The following is a 20,585-nucleotide window of genomic DNA, read 5'->3' as shown; positions in this document are numbered from 1 at the left end:
CTCACCCACGTGGCTGCTCACAACACTTTACTCATCTCATGGCATTTAGAGGACGAGAAGACTGGGAGTTCCCGTCGAAGTTCACTCAGTTCCTCTGTTACTTCTGTCACCGTAGTCATGATGGCTGAATTTCCATGAATCTGTCTGTCTGCTCCTCAGATGTGTTGGTGTTACCCCTTGTCTCTGAGGGTGAGCTTCATCTGGCTAAGTGTAAGTGTCTGCATTCAGACCAGTCACACTAGCGCGCTTTGCAGTCAGAGGAATGGAATAGGCACTTAGTTACTGACTGAATAGGGATGGTTTGCCATGATCACTTTTAGAAGTCTACAGTCAGACACGAGTGATCTGCTGTAGGAGTGCTTTTTGGTTTTATGGTCCTACAGAAGTCTAGGTGGCAAGTTCGGTGTAGACATCTGCATGCAGCCGAATGAAATTTACATTCAGCGTCTTTGATCCTTAATTTACCTGGCAAGGCTTTTTTCTTTCTCTTCTGTGTGCCCGTATAAATCTGCATGCTGTGTAAGACAGTGAGACAGCGATGCAGCCATTTTAGTAGTTGAACGTTTTCGTGTTAGAATTATGCATTTTTGAAAACATTGCAGGTTTCCATGGGACCCACTGGAACAGCAAAGAGAGCCTAAAAGTGCTTTCCTTTCTTATTTCCCTTCCCAGTTTTCCTCAACATAAATGCTCTTTAATTGCATTTTCTCATGCAACAAAAAGCATTTAGTTGCTTTTGTGGTGTCTGTACTCCTGTATTAGCCAGACTTGTTTTTACTGCATGATTTTTAGCATAATGTTGTTTCTCCCAGAACATTCTTACCACAATTAGAAACTAGTCTCTCCTCCAGTCCCCTGGCAGCCATGAATAACAACAGCGCTGATAAACTTCAGGCTAGGTCTGATCCTTCAGAAGAAATAAGGGTCCAGCCAACCCTAGGACTTAGCTACTGTGTAACCATATCACAGATTTTACAGTTAAAATATATTGCAAGTAGTGAAGACAGCTTTCTAGTCGTTCAGTTTCTGACACTGCAGAACATCTCTGTATTGCTCCAGAAAAAAAAAAAGGATCGTTAGTGGGTTTTGTTGAGAAATTATGTCACTCTGCTGGGTGGTTGCATTAGACTGCCCTTTTTGTAGGAGTGCCCTCCACAGACTTCTGAACTGTCAGTTCCATCCCTTATGATTATCTCTTGTGCTGCTTTGAATATTAATGGCACAAAGCCGTCCTTGTCTGCAGTGAGCACAATCCAAGAAGAGCCTACAAAAATGAAGCAAAAAAGAAAATGAGCGTACGGCTCTGGTTACATAAAATGCACAAACATGTTTTAAGAATTCATCCAGCACGTGAGCGGAGCAGGCTTCCCTTTTGTACGCTAAAACCTTGTTATGTCAATGACATTAAGATCTGGCAGTCCCTGCTAAACACACTTTTGTGTAAATGCAAAAGGAGGCTAAATAAAAGGTTTTGAGAGTTCTGAGGTATTTTACCCCTTATTTAAGTTAAGTTGAAAAACCAAGCATCTCTTTGTTACTTCTGATAAACCGTATCTCCATTTTCTGAAAACTCAGCCAGCCTTTCCATGCCAACTTTTGTTCCAGTGACATCTACTTCTGCTTATCCCTTTTGCTCATCTGCTGTTCCCAAATGATGAAGAGATCATCAAAACTTGATAATTTCGTAAAGAAAATTATTGTGCTGTGTTGGTTTTACAGGGAATTTGGGATTTCCGTGTCCTTCATGAAGCCAAGATTGCTCAGTATGTTTACAAAGTCAGACAGCAAATGGAACACATTACACCTTGAAGATGGTTTCCAGAAGATATCATGATTTTAAAAAGCTGATTTACAAAAGCTGATATAATAAAATTTATTGTCCTTCAATTTTTAATCAAATCTTTTCATAAAGAAGACAATGAACAGAATCTGAATGACATTTTAAATCTGTTTCCTTTTAGGAAAGAAAAAAAAAAGAGGCAAGATTAAACGACAAAGACATCAAAATCATTCAGGTTCATTTTCTGTATTACACAGAAGCAGAAAATAAATGTAGCCTCCTACACTTTGTTTTTTACCTTCCTTTGAAAGTTAGCTTGCAAATGAAGCTATATATACTTTTTTTCTTTTTTTCTAGTGATTCATCTCTTTCCTGTTGGACTGGATATTACAGCTGTTACAGAAAATAGTGAATTTTCTGTTTGTCTTTTGTTTGATTTGACATTTTGTGGAAAGAAAAAAATAAAAGAAAACACACTGTAGCAGCTGGTAAGCATTGTGGGAGCCCTTGTGTCACACATCTTCTTAGAGCGTATGATCCTGTCATTACTGAGCAGTGACATTGGCTGGGATCAGAGGTAAAGAGAGCCTTGTTATATTTTATTGTTCAAATTTATAATTTGGGGAGTTAAGATTGTGTTTTGAAAAGGCATATTGAAAAGGAAAATGGAAAAAAAGGAATGGAAAACCATGCTTAATTTTTGTCAACTGTAAGAAGCCATGTTGCTGGACAAAGCAAATCTCCCTTGCGCTATTAACAGAGCACCTCCCTGGCCTGCGACACTATTCCAAGTTGTCATGTCACCTGTTACATCATAAGGAGATTGTCATTCCAAACCATGAATCTTTAATCTTCTACTCTTAATACTTTCTTTCTAATTCTGGACGGTCTTCAGATTCTGTAAAGCGTGGGCCTAGAAGTGGAAACTCTGCTGTCTGAGTTGATAGTTATATTATTGGTCAAATTGATAAAGCATACTCGTTTGTCATACTCGTAAGACTTTTTATTTCCACTCATTGAAATATTTGAAATTCTCTGTGCAATTGGTAACATTGCTTTGAAGCATATGCCCCGAAACACTTTGAAGGCAGAAAAACCTTCTGCTGAATGTAATTCCCTTCTGCTACGCACAATTATTGGTACAATGACCAGCAGAAAAGAGAGAGTTGTGTGTGCTAATACCGCGGCGCTATATGGCAGGCTATATTTAGTCCAGGTAATGGTATTACGGTCCTGGGCTTAATGCACACATGATGAGGCCAAGTTCATTGCTCGTATAACTCTTATGATCCTAATAGCCTTGCTGTGGGTATGAATGTGGTCTGCAGTTATAAGCTTTTTTTTTTTTTCAATACATTCAATTTTAGGTTCATAGTAAGAAAATGCTGGGCTATCACTGCAGTACAAGCACACTTTTCATTATGTCCCCTTTAATTATACAGCATTAAAGGATGGGAGTGATATTTTTAAACATCGAACTTAATATTCATGCCTTGTGGCAAAGGAAAGATTTAGGAATATAAACCTCAACTGGTCATAACTGCAAAAAGAGCTGCATAACTACCTCTGCCCGGAACCTGATAATTTTGCAGGATTTTGGTGAGTTTTAGAAGGATTCTTCATTCAGTCTTTCTTCTTGCTGTCAACAAACAGACTCAATTTGTGAAACGCCAAGCAGTGCACTGTACAGGTAGGGGGCATGTTAGGACGATTCTGAGACGGTTTTTTGATATCTCCCAAGTCTAATGGATGAAATTAAAGAGCAGAGTTCTGCAAACTAAATATTCAACCGTTCCATAGAGCAGAAAATATGTTTTCTCTGGCCCATTATTTATTGTTTTCATACTGAATTGTAAACCTCTTTGTTTGTTATGGGTATTTGTTTCCAAAATCAAGAACTGGAAGTACAAGCCAAAAACGATGTCCTCCTAGCCCTGAAAGCTACAGTGTGCTATCGCAGAAGCCTGCTGGGAAATAACTCCGGTCTCTGCAGCACGTGGAGGGCTTTATGTGTGTCTCTACTGCACTGTACAGGCAAGAGAAATTGCTGACAAAAATACAAAACCTGCATATCTGTATCTGCTGGAACAACCACTGTAAGCCAATGAGAAACTGAAATGTCCCAATGTGCCTGGGCTATAGGCAGCTTCCCTGGGCTGTGGCACATATGTAGCCTGTTTCATCAGTTAGCCTGTTATGTATCAGTCTGGTATGTGACTGTCATTATTTAGAACATTATAACATTACCACTGTCCCTTTTCATTTTGCTTTCACCAAAAGTTGAATTAATTTCTCATGAAAAAGTCTACTGATTAAGCCAGTGTGTCTCAGCCTGCCAGGGGCTAAGACAAGGGCCAAGACAAAGTTATTTGTGGATCCCTCAGTGCGGAAGCAATGCAAGGAGATCACAATTACGGCCAACTACTGTGTACCTTAAGATCATTATATAATAAGGCTGCGATGCAGAAAACCATCAGAAGCATTGTAGAGAAATGGATAAGAGAAAGCAGTCTGCATATTGCTTAAAAGCTAGCGGACATGGACAGGGATAAGGTAATTCAGAGACCAGTCGGGGCCTAGGTTTCCCTGGCCACTTCTGTCTTTACAGATTAATCAGTGGTGTTAGAAATGTGGGATTGGCAAATTGGAACATTGAGCATTGCTGTTTATCTTAGAATAAAATAATCCCAAATGCTGCACCATACATCTATATCATGTTCTGAGAACGACTTTTCCTCCAGCCTACTCTTTATTGTCAGGTGTGGGGCACACTTGTGAAGATGGACAAGGCAGAATGCCAAAAGGGCTTGGAAGGAAGCATTTCTACTTCCAGATTACACAGTGGACTGATTATTTTCTCAGCCTTCCTCTGCAAAGGCATCCAATGTATTACTCTGGTAATAGGTAGTTCTGCAATTACTTAGCATTTAAGTGAATTTAGCTACCTCCATTTGCTACAGCATGGGGTAATTACCACAAATGCCTCATTTACACTAAAAATCTCAGTTGAAACCAGATACCAGAAATAAAAAGAACATACCATGTTTCATTTCAATAATGGGCAGATCAAACAGCTGCTGGACTAAATTCAAATGGATCTTGCCATCACAGAGGAGAACATCTTTTGTTTCTTCAGTAACTGCTCCATTTGAAAAACATTTCTTCAAATGCACGTATGTAAAAGAAAAGATCTTGTTAAAGGCTTAGCTGTTTTACCTGAATTCTTTTAACCATTCCCCTGCTCTCACTCTTTTCAATTCTTTCATTATTTTGCTTTTCCTTTCTCTGTCATTGTTACAGTTTAGAGATGGCACAATCATGCAGTGCAATTTGAGGCACAGAGTCCCATGGAAAGAGGTGTATGCCTCTTTGGCTTTTGCTTTCTGTGCTTACGCAGCACAAACTGCATCAGCCCTTCATATAAAATACATTAGGCCATGTGTTCCTGTGGCAATTGGGTCTTTCTGGCTCAAGGGTCAGTTCAGTGGAAGGGAGTATTTCATGCCTACAAGGAAGTTGCTTAAGTCTTGTGCTACCAAAGCAACTGAGTACTCTGCTCAGTTTGGGTTGTATGCGTAGGTGTTTCGATACTCATTGTTCAGCTATTCCGCCCCAGTAAAATCCCCCATTTCTGGCATAGAGAATTGGAGAGAGGCTGTGCATAGAGACAGTCTCTCTGAAAAGCTGTTGTAGCAAGGTAGCTTGGGAATCATAAGGCTGGTCTTGATAGAGAGGGAATATATGGATTTGCTGCTCTAACATTCGCTAAAAAATACGCTTTTGAATATAAATATGGCATACTCAAGGTGGCACTCATGAAGTTTAGCTGGTCTTGAGAATTGGCACCATTGTGTTCTGCCATTCAGGTTACTACAAAGTGCAAGGACCACAAAACAGTATTGTTAATGTTGTCAGTGGAGTTAATTCATTCCATTTGTTATGGAATGAATACGTATTTGCATTTGCAGTTTCCCATCTGATATCTTTTGAAAGTCAATCTTAACACGAAAACTCTCACAGTGACCATAAAACCATTCTATGTTGTACATTTAGAAGGGATCCAAGTTAATGTTTTAAAACATCTTGAAAAGAAGCTGTCTGTGCTAACTTCTTTTCTAGTCCTACCCTGTCTGTGTCTACTTCCTACCCTTGCATCTTCCTTTCTGACATAACATTATGTTTGAATAAATTCCCAACTGCATCTTCTATTTCTGTACTTGGTAATCTGACATTTGACTAAATAAATCTCTTTTAATTATTGTCTTTTCATTTCTAAATGTGCTGTCTTTTGACTCTCCCAGTGAACACGTGCTTTTTTGCTGTGCAACAACTTTTCTAAACCAAACAGTCACTTCAATTTTTCTGTACATCGTATGTATGCTCGCATGCAACAACACTGAACTCTGCAAGTCAGAATGTCTACCAAGCTCTACCTTAATTTTATTAATTAAAAAAAGATTAAGTATTGTGATTTTTTTTGTTTGTTTTATCAGATTGTTTTTTATTTATGTATTATGATTGATAGAAGATGTAAGAACTGTAAAAATATCTTTCCATTAAAAACTCCACCCAACTTTCGAAGGTTTTCTCATCTCTTTCCCTGTTCAAAACAGCCAGAAATTTGTTGTTGTGCAATTAATGGGGAAATACCGAAAGAATCCTTAGTCAAAGAAATGTCATTTTCTTAGTCATAAACCTAGAGTAGCTTCTTATTACAGCTATAACTATATAAGAGAACTGTCATTTTTAGGTCACTTCAAATTACGAAGCACCATATTCTTTTGAACCTAAACATACTTAAAACTCAGTGGGCTGAACTGTCAGCTTGGCATTTACATTCCCAAGATGCTATTTGCCTGCTGCGTGTTGTGGATTAGAACATCTGAAAACCACTTCATTTCCTTGATCTCAGGCTGAAATACCAGAGTTTATTCAAACCTGTAACTCAGTTAATGGATTATTAAAAAAGGTGGATGTCAACTGAGACAGGTACATTGCCTTGACCCAAGCAATTCCTTTTTTTTCATGTAGATATGCTTCAACTCAAGAATAATCAGAGAACGATCTAGCAATGTCTCTGTTGACTTGAAAACCACTGAATGGAAATGTATATTTAGGATGACTTTGTTCTAATTTGTTTTCTACTTAGCCTTTAAAGTTACAATTTTAATGGGTATTAGAAGTTGAAAACATTTTTGTGTATAAAAAACTACATGGCATCTCTTTTGTAAAACCCATGGTTTTACAGTTTTTCAAGTACAGACCTCAAAGCTTAAGTTTCAGAGGTGTTTGTCTTTCATCACTTGTGAGCGTTCATATTAGCTGTTCTCTCTTTGTTCTATACTTCTGTTTATAATGATAAACTTGATCACATTTACATTTTATTTTTTTCTGCTGACAAATTCAGTCAGGTCCAGGATTGTTCAGTTTCAATCTTCTAATTATTTAGCCTCTTTTTGTTTAATGGTGGGTTTAAGTAACGATAATGTTCCTCTTTGAGGAATATGTTCACTCACATCACATACATTAACTGAATTAACTTCATGCTCTTTTGAGAGGCAGGTAACTCTTTTTATTCCCTTTTTATAGATCAAACCATTACACAGAGATTGACCTTGAGAGATTCACTCACCTTAGTACTTGCCATTTGCATGTGTTGAACAAAAGACCATTTTCTAGTCAAATTTTAATTTAATCCACCACTTCCTAAAATATGTATGTTTTGCTATGTTGCTGTTTATCTCCAATAGAAGCCAGAGGATTTCATATTAATTTTCATATTAAAAACTCTTACTGTTGGTTGTGTTATTTTAAACCAAAGTTTATTGGTGGACTAAGAACACATTAATCACAGAATAAACAACTGTATTTTCACATACTTGAGTGGATATTTTCAGATAAAGTTTCTGCAGCCAAACTCCTGCAGTCTGTCAGGTCCAGCCCTCCCTCTACAAAAATCCAACAGAAACAAGCCATCGATTCAAGAATTGCTTTCCTTCAGCTGTGTCAGCCTGCCCCTTGACCATTTTATAGCCTACAAAGGATCTCCTGGGCTGCAGCCAGCCGGTCGCACTGTTGACAATTTGTCTTTCAAAACTCATGGTTTGGAGCACAAAGAAAATCATTGACTGAGGCAAAAAAAGGCTCCTGGATTAGGTGCTATACACCATAAAAACAGACAATAAACAAGCATGTCTCTTCTAACTTTTTTGATTCCCACTGAGCAGCCAGCTAGTTCTGCCTCTTGATCCTTTTCACTTCTTGTCTTTTATTTCCGAATGTGCTGCCTACAGTTACCTGGACGCTGAGACCGTCCTCGTGAGCTTAAATTCAACGACTGACGAAACAGTGACGTAAATCAGGATATACTCCAACCAACAACATTTTTACTACCCCTGGGTTAGTAACTGATTGCAGTTTGAATGCGTCTTTCCTGCACGTGGATGTCTAGAAATGGAAACTGTCCTAGATGAGGCCTCACAGCTGTGTTGCCCCCGACTGCATTTCTTGTTGCATGCACCTCACCGATGCATCCATAGCCTTGGTTTTTCCATAAATGTGTCGTTTTCCTACTTCATTGTCATCTTGCAGTCACTTAACACATGCAAGCCTTTGTCTTCCTCAGTTGTTTCCAGCTAATGAATATAGTTTATAGCAGAAAATCCTGCTTTTTATCCTGGAATTTCCACTACGCACTTCATATGAGTTCATTTCAATCCATTTTTCTTATTCTAGATGGGAAGGTCACTAAACTACAGGTGTGATATCCTGATCCTTTATTGAAAATACTCTGGACTTTATGCCATAAGCAGATTTTATTGGCATATCTCATCAGGTTATTAATGAAACTTTAAGATTGGCCTGAAGACCAATCATGTGAAATCCTCTAGAAAATTTCTTCCTTTTTTATTTTTTTTTTAAATATATATATTAACAACTGTTTGCTATCCTCTTTCCAGCTAATTTGTTAACCATCTTATATTTCTTCTATTAATCCCAATCCCAATATTAATCTTGCTGTTGAACAAGTAATTTCCCCCGTGGCACGATTTCGAGTGCTGTACTGAACTACAAGTATTTTAAATACTCTTCCTATCCTTTGTGTTAATAATCTCTTCTTTACAAAGGAAAGGTATCAGGTTAGTCACATCTGTGCACTGCAAGACAAATAAGGGCTGCAGTTGCCTAGAACTGTTTTCTTTTCTTAAACCCTTGATTTCAGCTCTCTGAGTTGTGCTTCAGTGATAATTTCAGTTACGAAACCCCGGTACCAATTAGTCAGCTCGCTTTTGCCTTGCCCCCACACTCATTGTGTGGGATGCCAAAAAAATGGTGAATTATATAGGCATGGGGGATCTGACCAAGAAGACAACGAAAAGAGAGCTCGGTGGCTATGGAGGAGCACTGAAAAGGAAGGAGAACTATGATTTCCGACACTCAGAGGGCTCTGTCACAGCCTCATGCAGCATTGCCACAAGTACTGCCACTGAGGTTTGGCAGCCCTTGCTGCTTCCCTCTCCTGCCCTGACTTCTGCTGCTGGGATCCCAGTTTGATTTCTGGTGGATCCTGATTTTATTTTGGTGGAGCTCTCAATAGCTCAGCATCTTCACATGGCCTTATGTGGGACGTTCCAGCTGCAACCCTAATTAACCTGTCAGGGAAGAGTAAGCCTGTAAAATGTTTGAATTAGAAGAGATTTGAGGTGCTCAGGGGTGCTTAAATCCCAGCTCAGTTTGCATTTATAGCACGCAGAAGGACATGTGTGATGTGATGCTGGCATTTCTCTGCTCTTGGCTCCCTGTTAATAGCTCTGCAACTAATGTTGCAGGTGCCTTGTCATCTAAGGCATGCCCTTTGTCATCCTCCATGATCTTTGTTTGGGATTTTTGTTTGTTTGCTTACTCAAACCTTTACTTGCTTTGCACAGTACAAAAGCCTGGCTTCATTTTTGGCATTACATTTGTCTATGTCTCTGACACCCAAATGATCTGGCCTAATGAAAGGTGTAACGTCTCCACTACAAGCCCTACTTGCCTGCTGCTGGTCACCTTCACAACACTGTCGTCAGAATTTGTTCTTAACAGATTCCTCAACCTTTGCTCAAAATGCTATCCATGTATTAATCACCCCTTGTCTTGACTACTGCAGGTCTTTTATGGTCATCCTAAATCTCTTCCTTCTAAACTTCAGGCTGGCTGACTAGTTTCTTACTCCAGGGAGCAGTCATAACGCCTTCCTCTTCCATCATTTTCATGGCTTTCTTTCTATTGCTCAACTCGAGTCAAAATTACCCTTTGGATTTCCAGAAGGTTCGTGGTCTTATCACAGCTGATCTCTGCAGCCTGGTTTCTCCTTATCTCTTTGCTCATTTTACTGTCACCCCCCCCCCTTCTTTATCTCTACTGCATGTATTTGGATCAGCAAATTTATTGCCACGTGTTTGGATCCCTTCAATTCATCTCCCAGCTCTGTGTAAAAGTTGTTTATTTTGTAGCTGACCTTGGCAATAAAGTTTGCCATAGTGAACTGTAGGAAGATACTACAAAAGTACAAATCGTCTTGTATCTAATTATTGGTGAATGTTAAGGAAAGGAAATAAGGAAATCCTGTTGACTAATTGCTGAAAAGATATTTATTTCCTGTTTAATCAGGCAATATATGCTTTCAGGGATGTAGATTTTTGACATAATACTGCTTGTGAGCAAAACGTAGCCGTTTTTAAGATAGTCTTCAGATTAAGAAGAACCTTGTTCCTCCTGGAGAGATTTCCCTAAATGCCATTATTTCCAAATCCAGATTGCCTTTATTTCCACTCTAATTAGCTTTTGAATGAGGCTAGTTTAAATATTCTGCAGCTGTTTCTTTTCTGGGGGAAATGGATGATAAAAGCATCTTTTTGCAAGATGAAACAGAAACAAATCTGTGGCAGATCTTCATCTCTCTCTCTCTTTTTTTTTTTTCCCCTTGTTAAATAATATCTTCTTATTGCATCTGTCTGTCTGCCCTCCCACACTAGCCTGAATCACAAGTCTGTATGTGATGAAAGAGCAATAATATTTTCTTTTCAGGGTTGAATGATCAAATCACCTCTGGTGGCTGGATGCTATTACACAAGTGATAGTGCAGTGACATTTCCGAAGTGTGAGTGATCATGTTTTTCTTTTATGGCTGTGGGCTACACAGAATATAAATTCTGGTATTGCCGCATGGACATGACTTCAGAGAAGTTGTGGGCAGGCTGGCACTAACAGAATAAAGATTTTGAAGACTATTTATTAAGCAGACTTTCTGAATTATTAAGCAATGTACATTCTGGTTTATATTATGGTTTTCTAAGCACAACTGGAACCTTTATGTACGTCAATAATGCTGCTGCACAGCAGTGTTCGTCATTGCCTGTTAATTATTGCTATATTTTTATCTATAATGGTTTAAGCTTTTATGTTTTTAATGTGTATGGCTATGTAGTACTGCTCATTCTACTTTACAGTAAAATTTCTCAATCAAGATTGAGCCTCTGCTGTGCTGGGGGTTGCACAAACACCTGACCCAAAAAGTTGACAGATAATGGCCATATTATTGACTGGACTGCAGCTCCTAAAGTTTAGAATGTTTTCCTTATTTACAAGGCAATAAAGCTATTTCCTGACTTTCTGCACAGTGAACAGAGAGCCTGGCTGGAATCCATAGCCCAGCTGCTCCCTGAGCTCGCAGGGCGCTCCTCAGCTCCTGCAGAAGGAGCGAGGTTTAGATGTCTGAATCCAAACTAATCAAAAGAACTATTTTCTGAGAAAATTATTAGCTGCCTATAAAGCAAATATTTCCCTATCTGTCTGGAGGCCTTTTTGCCATCAGCCTATTTTTCATTAATTTTTGGCATCATTATGTGATGCTGTTGGATTTCAGAAGAGGGGCTGAACTACTCGAGACATTACATGTGAGACTTACCCAGAAGATCTATGTGTTGGGAAGACATCAAGTGGCCTTTTCTGAGTCATTATAGTGTAGTACTAGAGGGGCTTTCTGCTGACTCAATGTGAAATTAACCTGTTTAGATAAATAAGAGACTTCCTTTTTAAATCTAGTTACTTTGGCAACATTTTAGACACAGTAGTTTTATTTCTTTATTATTATTATTATTATTATTTATTTATTCACAAAGAAGAAATCAGGAAAATTAATTCTTACTGCTTGGGTAAGCCAACGTGCACGGTGACTTCAGATCTTAGATTAATGTGAAGTGTCACGATCAGAACTTCTCTTTGGAAAGGTTAATCCAATTGAATCAGAGAGATGGGACTACTTGTTAAATAAAGAAGTTGATTTATATTAAAAAATAAGAATTAATTTGAACATGCTGGGGAACAGAAGATCTTGCCTCTTGGTAAATAAATTCCTAAATTATTTAAAATAGACAATTTTTTACCAGAATTTGTATAATATATTCAAGTTAAATTATTGACTAATTCATATCAAAAGCTTTGCTTTTATCCAGTGTACTTAGCATACCATAATCTGCTGAAATGCCAAGTAAACAATTGTTAACAATTAATGAATATGTTTAAATCGAGTCACGATTCCCTTAATGAGTGTTTAAGGAGGGGTGCTTAAATATCTGTATGGATCCCTTTCAAATAAAAGGAGGTTGTTATTGTACAACCACGAGTCAAATTTGTCTAAGAAATACATTCTGCAGCAGCAGCATTATGAAATTAATGTATTACTTGACTTGATTCTGCTTATCTTGCAACAGATAATGCATTTGCAACTGGCATCGACATCCTGAAAGGAACCCCGGTTCTAGCAGCGACGCCAATAGAATCAGGATGACAAAAGTTTTATCAGTATAATATCAGTATTACTGGTAATAATACTAAGAATAAACACAAGAAATAATTGCACAGCCTATGTTCCTTAGTTGAAATTCTCATTGAAGCCAGCAGGAATTTTGCTAAAATAAGGGTGGGATAGGAACATGGTGATTTGACATTCATCTAATTATTTAACAAAATGATAACTGCATACTGACAGATATTTTTTCTGAAAATTTGTAGTGATAATACTTTTTGCAAATTGATTATGTCTGGTTGTATAAAGATTAACAGTGAGACATTAAAGTAGAAATAAGTCGGCTTTGTAACATTCCCACATGAATTTTCCATAAGCTGGTATTCAGTACTTTGTTTCACCCTTCATGAGAGTCTAGCTACCTTCAAACTTTGGATTTGAGCTCAGGTTTGAATTTATTAGGTTTCTGGTGGGGATGTCTACTGATGGCTACTCATAGGCTCATCTCTACACTAAACTAACACATAAACCTTTTTGTACATGTAACCACATGGCTTTGTCCTTATTTGATAGATGCGCACAAAATCAGCTACTATCCAAGACACTTTTGCTTAGAAGTTTTGCAAAGAATATACACAGATCTCCCAAATGAAGTACCCTCTAAATCCATGTTATCCTTAGTTATTGTTTCAATGACAAAACACCATTTTAAATTAAGCTTGATGCCAACTGCAGGTTACATTTCTCATGGGTTGGTAAGAATTAAACTGCATCCTATTGATCTAAAGCTATATAAATAAAACATTGTTTTAAAGTTCAGTGGCTTATCACAATATTTGTAAGTTGATGAAAAAATTACCTGATACGTGATATGAACAACCGGCGGTTCCTGTGAACACGGATAGGCTAAAGATACCCTTCTCCCATTTTTAGCGAGGTCTGTTATTTCAGAAAGACTCAGCTGTAACTCGTTGAAGCTGCCGCAAAGTCTCTCTAAATTTCTAGATATGTGACTCATTCCTCTTTCACTTGGCAAATTGTTATTTTTAGAACTCGATGTTTCTTGGATCACACTGAACTGCACTTTAGGGGAAGCTGGTCTACTGGAAGGCCTAGCAGGTGTTCCAAAACCAAGAAGAGCTATTGAACGATTGATAGGTTCAGCATCCAAATTTTCCAAGGCAACGGAGGCATCACCTGGGAGCTTTTTCTCATCCAGGTCACTAACACTTGAGGAAGAGCTCTGCTCATAACTAGGGCTCTTCACTTCTTCAATGAGTCTTCTCCTGCCACTAGGAGACTGAATAACTGTGCTTCTTGGTATTAACAGCTCCCTGCTTGGAGCTTGGTCTTCCATGGCAAGATTTTCAAAGAACTTCCTTTTTCCAGGTATGTTCACAGAGGATACAAAGCTATAAAGCATATGTTGCTTAGTGTCTGGTAGTGCTGAAGAATCTTCTTCCAGCATCAGTTCTTTGGTCATCAGACGCATTACGTACCTGTCTGAACTCGAAGAGGGAATGAAGTTAGGCTCGGGGAACTTTTGCTTCCCGATGAGAATCAACAGGAGCTTATCAGTCAAAAAGCACAGGCCCTTTGGTCTTTCATTTTTTTCCAGCTGGATTTGTTGAATATGGGGCATGCAGGAAGAGGTCACTGAATATACCAAAACAATGTTAGAAGTATTAGAGGCTACTGCCACAATCTGAGCTCGAAGGTCAAAAGCCATTATGTCAGGAACCAGAATACCTGGGATGTTGACTTTTCTGGTGGTGGTTACTTTTCTCTCAAAAGTCACCAAGATCAGGTAAGAAGAATCTTGACCATTTATTGTTGCAGAGTCTTTGCGTTTCAGAGTAATGAGAGGACCGGGATCAGACCGCCGGTGGTTTGCAAGGGTGTGGGTTAAATCCACAGGACCCGATGAAGAAGAAGCTATTGAATCGACGGTGACTGACCTGTCTGAATCTGTGGACCTTCGTCGCAGGTCCATGGAGTATTCCTCATCACCAAACACTGTAGACTGTGAGATTAAAGAACCAGTTTCGGTGCCAGATGGCATATCAAACGTAATGCCCGCGTTCAAACCGCAGATGTTATCTAAAGGAAGCTCAGTAGCTACAGCAATTTGGAAATCCAGTGTGGCTTCCATAGCGCAGATATAACCTCCAACATCAAAGACTGGGCAAAAGGAGCAGACATTTAGAGTTTTCTGAGCATCATCCCAAATATAGGAATGCAGGGCACTGCCTATAGCAACTACCAAACGATTGCCATCCTTAGTCCAGCAAGCGCAGTGAATAAGCCCACTGCTTTTGATGTCTGCCTTAACTCTACTATTGTCCGTACGAACAGCATGCAAGACTGAAGCATCTCTCTTTGTAAGCACAGCCAAGACCTCCTGTTTTGGATGCCACACGCAGCCCTGGGAAAGCAGTGGAAACGGCTCACCAATTTCACAGGTCTGAGAAACCAAGGGTTTGTTCTTCTCGGCACTGCTGCCGCCAAGCTGCCAAATGCTCACGTGCTTTTTGTGCTGAACAGCGAGCAGAGCTGGCGTCTCTGTAGAGCAACACGGGCCCCAGTAAAGCCCATGCACGTGTTCAAACTGACCGACAACACTCGAGTCTCCAAACTTCAGCTCTCCGTTCTGGTAGTACAAGGCAGTCAGTACCACTTGCTTCCCATCTGTCCAGGCGATTCCATGCACGGGGTGGATGGCTTGATATAAAGCATTGAGACCAGTTCTCAGCAGCTTTGCCTTTCCCAGCTCCATCTTTTTAGGTTTTCTGTCTACTGGTGATTGTTCCAAAGTAGAAAATCCGTGGAATTCATTTGCAGACCATGATGATGAAAAAAAAAAAATCTTTTATTTCATTCCCTTCCTTTGCAGAATCAAACTTTTTTTTTTTTCTGCTAATTGTCGCCAAGCCTAGATTGTGAATGCCTTCCCAGTAAGCCTGCAGCTGCTCTTCTAAGTATAAATCCATGTCAAAGCTGCTTTTGCTATGTCTTTTCCTGGGAGGAGTTATCATCTTCATGTGATGGCTAACAAGGTTTAACCAATTACTGTACGTTTTCGTAGAAGTCTATTTTTAACTCTTCACTGCTGGGTGTGTGTTTAAAAATAGCATTTAATACCTTGACCTTCAGTGAATGAAGGTCCTTGGTGAACGCTGGAGAGAGATCATATGCTGTTAAACCTAAGTATTAAGCTACAGCCTGAAATAATGACCTAACACTTCTTTCAACTAGCCTTTGAAGGGTAAAAGAAGATTTAAATATATCCGAGAACTGCACAAGGCAGATTGCAATCTCTGATGGACAGCACCTTTCAGGGATACCAGGCCCTAAGTGTCTGTGAAAGGAAAGGAGAAAAAAGAAATCCTGTTCTATTCTGTTAGTAATTACAGGAAGGTGAAGGAAGGTGAAATTAAATATATATATATATTCTAGAAGCAAGGACAGCTGATTAGTGTTCATTTTACCGGGTTGGATTTCCTAGCTACAATCACATATTGATTTCTTTCTTGGTCTTCCCAGCCACCCGTATATGAGGACTCTTCCCTCAACATGCAGCCAAAATGTATTGCTGAAAATAAATGTTCAGGGTGAGATCCCGTACTCGGAGATAAGCAACCATTGCTATTAGAAATGCCCTAGGATGCCTGGGACAGCCAAGGGGGGCTGGCAGGTAGGGCACAAGGCTTACAGAAGAGTAGCGCCATCCCGAGTGGCAGTTGGCAGCACACAGACTATCCCTAAATTGTCCCGAGACCATCAAAAGTGGTGTTAGAGGCTTACAGGCAACTGGATCCCATCCTCAGCATCTTTATGTGGTTCTGGGTTTGCTGCCAACTCCCTTCTGCTTTGATGCAACTCTTGTCTTTTGTGATTTTCATGACAAAACAATGTGAATTATTTCATGTTATGCAAAGAAGGGTTTCAAGTGATTGGTGTCATAACTACAGTTAAAGGTTTAAGGTTACTATACACATTCTGCATCTTTGGCTGATTTACAATTTATCTATTGTTATAATTCCACCTGGCAAAAGGTGACCTCTTGTTGGATCACTGCTGCAAGAATTTTCTTAATGTCCTTTTCCCGGGTGTATTTAGTGGGGATGGTGAGTACCGCTAAAGAACTCCCAAATTTATGTAAACTAATCATGCTGTAGTCTCATTCACAGCTACTTGCTTTTTGTAGCTTATTTCATGAAGACTGCATTCAAAATCAAAATATTTTATCTTCATCAAGGACAAACCAGCAGTGATGACTCGAATAGGTAAAAATTGAAATTAAAAAAATAGGCAAAAAAGCTAAATACAGAGGTTAGAAGATCCCTTTTTATGCAAGACTCCTACATTTTTGGTCTCTGTCTATGCTTGCAGTGAAAACATGTTTTTTCATGCTTTTACCTTACTGATTGCTGACACCAATGCCCAGGCCATCTTTAAGAAGCCACACTGCCTGCCTCACTAGGAACTCTGACCAGGCACTTTCTTAAAGTGGCTGCAGGATTATTCTTTCGTATATAGTGGTAGCTTTTTACTCATAGTAGTTATAAGAAACAGATTACATTAAAAAACAATCCCAGCAGCTCCACAAAATTGCAGAGTCTGTATAAGATATTTTTGTTTTGCTTTAAAATAAAGCCACTTAGCTAGTTTTTACTGTCTTCTGGAAGTATTTTACTGATAAAGCTATTTTTTTTAGCACAGCCACCTCATCTACATTCTGAATGGTGCTTAAAATATCATTAAAAAACCAAACAACAACAAAAAACAACAGCACTATGTTGCAGCTGGATTGACTGAAATGCTCTGAAAATGTTTCACTAAGGAGGATGTGTGTTCTGCCAGCTAAGCAGAGATCTTGAGATCATGGACTACTCACGTGGAAGATTGTATTTTCTTTTCCTTGCTTTTTTCTTTTTTCTTTTTATTTCATCATCTCTTACAGCATGTGTCTGCTCTCCAGCAGACTCTCCCACTCCCAGGACTTGCTGGGGGCACCCAGCTGGAAAGCAGCTTGGCAGAAAAGGAGCTGGGGGCCCTGGTGGACACCAAGCTGGACGTGATCCAACAATGTGCCCTTGCTGCAAAGAACACAAATGTAGTTCTTGGCTGCATGAGGCAAAATATCGCCAGCAGGTCAAGGGAGGTGATCCTTCCCCTCCACCCAGCACTGGTGAGGCCACACCTGGAGGAGTGGGTCCAGTTCTGGGCTTACCAGTACAAGACAGACCTGGAGATACTGCCCCGCTGAACACAGCTACCAAAATGGTTACGGGACTGAAACATCTCTCCTATGAGAAAAGTCTGAGAGACCTGGCACTGGTCAGCCTGGAGAAGAAAAGGCTCCGGGGGGATCTTGTCAGTGTCTATCAATACCTGCAAGGAACACAGAGCCAGGCTCTTTTCTGTGCTGCCCAGGCCAGGACAGGAGGCAACGGGCACAACCTGGAGCACAGGAGGCTCCCCTGAGCATCAGGCAGCACCTCTGCGCTGGGCAGGTGCTGGAGCCCTGCCACAGGCTGCCCCGAGAGGCTGTGGGGTCTCCTCCTTGGGGATCTTCAAAAGCCACCTGGACGTGGTCCGGGGCACCCTGCTCGGGGTGTCCCTGCTCGAGCAGGGGCTGGACCACATGACATTTATATATATTGTGGACTTCCAACCTCCACCTTTCTGTCATTCTGTATGTCCCACAAACACTGAGGTCTTGAAAAATATTTGCAGCAGAGCCATGGTGACGTTTTGAGCTAGCTCTCAAAGGACAGAGGAATTTGTCTGATAGACTTATGGCTATTTCTAGTTGATTATCCAAGATACTCAAATATAAAAATGGCAACAGCCACAGGTTCACTGACACATGGTAGTGATGTAGTGAAGCATGATGTACTCATAACTGATTTCATCAAGGTGTTCCTGCTTTGTCCGGTGTTAAGGTCTTCTTTTTCCCCAAATTGTAGCAACTTTAGTTTACCAAGATAATGCATCTCCTGTTTCTTGTCACATAACATCTCCACGTCCTGTGGTAGAATTTTTCTAGAAAGTTTGAAGCAAATCAGTAAAAAGCCTTAGTAGCTATGGAGTTACAGTGTTCATTTAAAGCAAATGAGAATCCAAGATCCCTGACTACAAAGAATCTTTGTAATACAGCTTCAGTGCATTCAAGGTGAGGCCCACCAAGGAGACAGAGAACCTCTGAAGCGTTTGCTGTGGCCTTTTCTTGAATCTCTAAGAGTCTGTGTTCCTTGAAATCTGCAGGGCTTGGACGCCCTACAAGGTTTATTCTGTAGCAATTGAGTTTGAATCTCAGGCTCCACTGAGATAACATTTGAGGATCTCAGGGAAAATTCCCTACCGTGGTTCATTTGGTGGGTTTTTGAGTGGGAGGGAATAAGGTGGGCCAGAAACTTATGTGTGGACAGAATCGCCTCCCTGAACACCATACATGAGGAAAGTAAATTGAGACAGATTACATTTCAGAGTTTATCTTTAAAAAACTTTCTGAATAATGGAAGACATTTGAAATATAGAAATGAAAAAAAAAAAGAGCTATGCTGTGACTACAGAATTTAAATAATATCTGGTTCAAATCAAGCTCCAGGCACAGACAAAGTGTAAATGAAAGAGACAATGAGCTTTTCTTTGGCACAATCTCATTTTTGAAAAAGATATCCGGTTTGGGGCCAGGGGTATTCCTTTCATTCACTTAGTGAAATTTTCTGGAAACTGGTAAAACATTTCAATAACATTTCTGTGACACCTTGGCATGCACAGATCTATGTAATGCCCAAAGTAAAGGCTGGTAATTGAAAACGGTCCTGGCAATGCTATAGTTTTTCTTTGAGACCCGGAGTAATCTGCTAGTAATCTGAGACAGTCCAGTGAGCGACCGCAGTCTTTACAGGGATACTGAGCTAGATTCTGATCCTATCAGCACCACTGTGCCTCTGATTAACTTTGGTATAACTAAGATCAGAATGTCACCCATGGTTTAAATCAGGTGTTTTGGCTGGTGGCACCTTTGCGGACCCTGTCCTGCAGAGTGATCCCAGCCAGCTAGTCTGTGTCTCATCGGAGGAGGTGGTTGTTGGAAGCACCACACAACGTCCAGAACCAAACACCATCCTCTGAGGGTATGTTTACAGCTAACACGTAGTTATGTTGATAGCACATAGCTATTAAATAGTGGCAGTAAGTTCCCATAGTTCTCAATGAACCTCGAAAAACCAAATCCAGCCCTCAGAGGTTGAGCTACCCTTTTTCATAATACTCTTTTTATATTGCTGTTTTCTCCCATTGCTATACCTACTATTCACCTGTCTTGGGAAATGGTGAATATTTTTGTGTTCAATATGAATCAGGGATAATGAGATCCAGGCTCTTATATATATTTACTTGCCTATTTCCTGTCTAGTGGGAGATAGGTATCGCAGTATCTCTGTGGATCTGAGTTGAGTGCCTTACTGGAAAAGCTGAGCTTCAGACTTCATTTTATCCTTTATTCATGGTAAAATAACTCCTTCTGGGCTAAATCTTGCTTCAAGTTAATTAAATTGATGTTAATATTCCTGATGACTTCAAAGGAAGACAGATTCAGCTCCATATGTAATGAAAACATAACAGTAATATTTTTTCTAATACTAATTTAACTCAGATTTATAAAATGTCTAATGCTTTGTGATATTTCTACTTCAAAAACATTTCTATTTAAAGCTCCCCACCATGATTTCACCAATTTAAGTTGATGTATCGTTTAGCTCAATACTTTCAAGAAGCTTGAGTAATGTATTTATTTTTCCACATTGACGTTTCTTTTCCTTGAGATCTGATTTTAAAAAATAGTTATCTGTCACAAGCTGACTGGAACAGAATGTGAAAATGATGCACAGTTAATAAAGATACAAAATACGTAATCTGTCAGAGCAGATCTACTGATCACGCTATGTAAATCAGCATCCTTTTGACAGCGATATGTCTGCATGCTGTTGCTGCTCTCTGAATGGG

The 20,585-nt window shown here is 39.6% G+C and overlaps 1 protein-coding gene across 1 annotated transcript; it reads right to left on the bottom strand.

Annotated features, from left to right (window-relative positions):
- Window positions 1-1,097: 1,097 nt before the first annotated feature.
- Window positions 1,098-15,345, bottom strand: LOC118254694 (WD repeat and coiled-coil-containing protein-like). The gene is made up of 3 exons (XM_050709904.1): window positions 13,429-15,345; window positions 4,821-4,941; window positions 1,098-1,264 (listed from the first exon to the last, which is right to left on the bottom strand). Exons 1-3 carry the CDS (start codon window positions 15,343-15,345, stop codon window positions 1,098-1,100), a joined length of 2,205 nt encoding a protein of 734 aa, XP_050565861.1.
- Between the last annotated feature and the right edge of the window lie 5,240 nt (window positions 15,346-20,585).

This window comes from Cygnus atratus, chromosome 3, assembly GCF_013377495.2.
Source record: "Cygnus atratus isolate AKBS03 ecotype Queensland, Australia chromosome 3, CAtr_DNAZoo_HiC_assembly, whole genome shotgun sequence".
Classification (NCBI taxonomy): domain Eukaryota; kingdom Metazoa; phylum Chordata; class Aves; order Anseriformes; family Anatidae; genus Cygnus; species Cygnus atratus.
The sequence above is the reverse complement of the archived record's forward strand: the minus strand, read 5'-3'. Positions and strand labels throughout refer to the sequence as shown.

Coding starts and splice junctions, on each gene's coding strand:
- LOC118254694 (XM_050709904.1), bottom strand. CDS start 15,345: ATGGAGCTGGGAAAGGCAAAGCTGCTGAGAACTGGTCTCAATGCTTTA. Junction 4,942..13,428: donor TTGTTCATATCACGTATCAG/GTAATTTTTTCA, acceptor GTGCATTTGAAG/AAATGTTTTTCAAATGGAGC. Junction 1,265..4,820: donor CATTATTGAAATGAAACATG/GTATGTTCTTTT, acceptor TCATTTTTGTAG/GCTCTTCTTGGATTGTGCTC.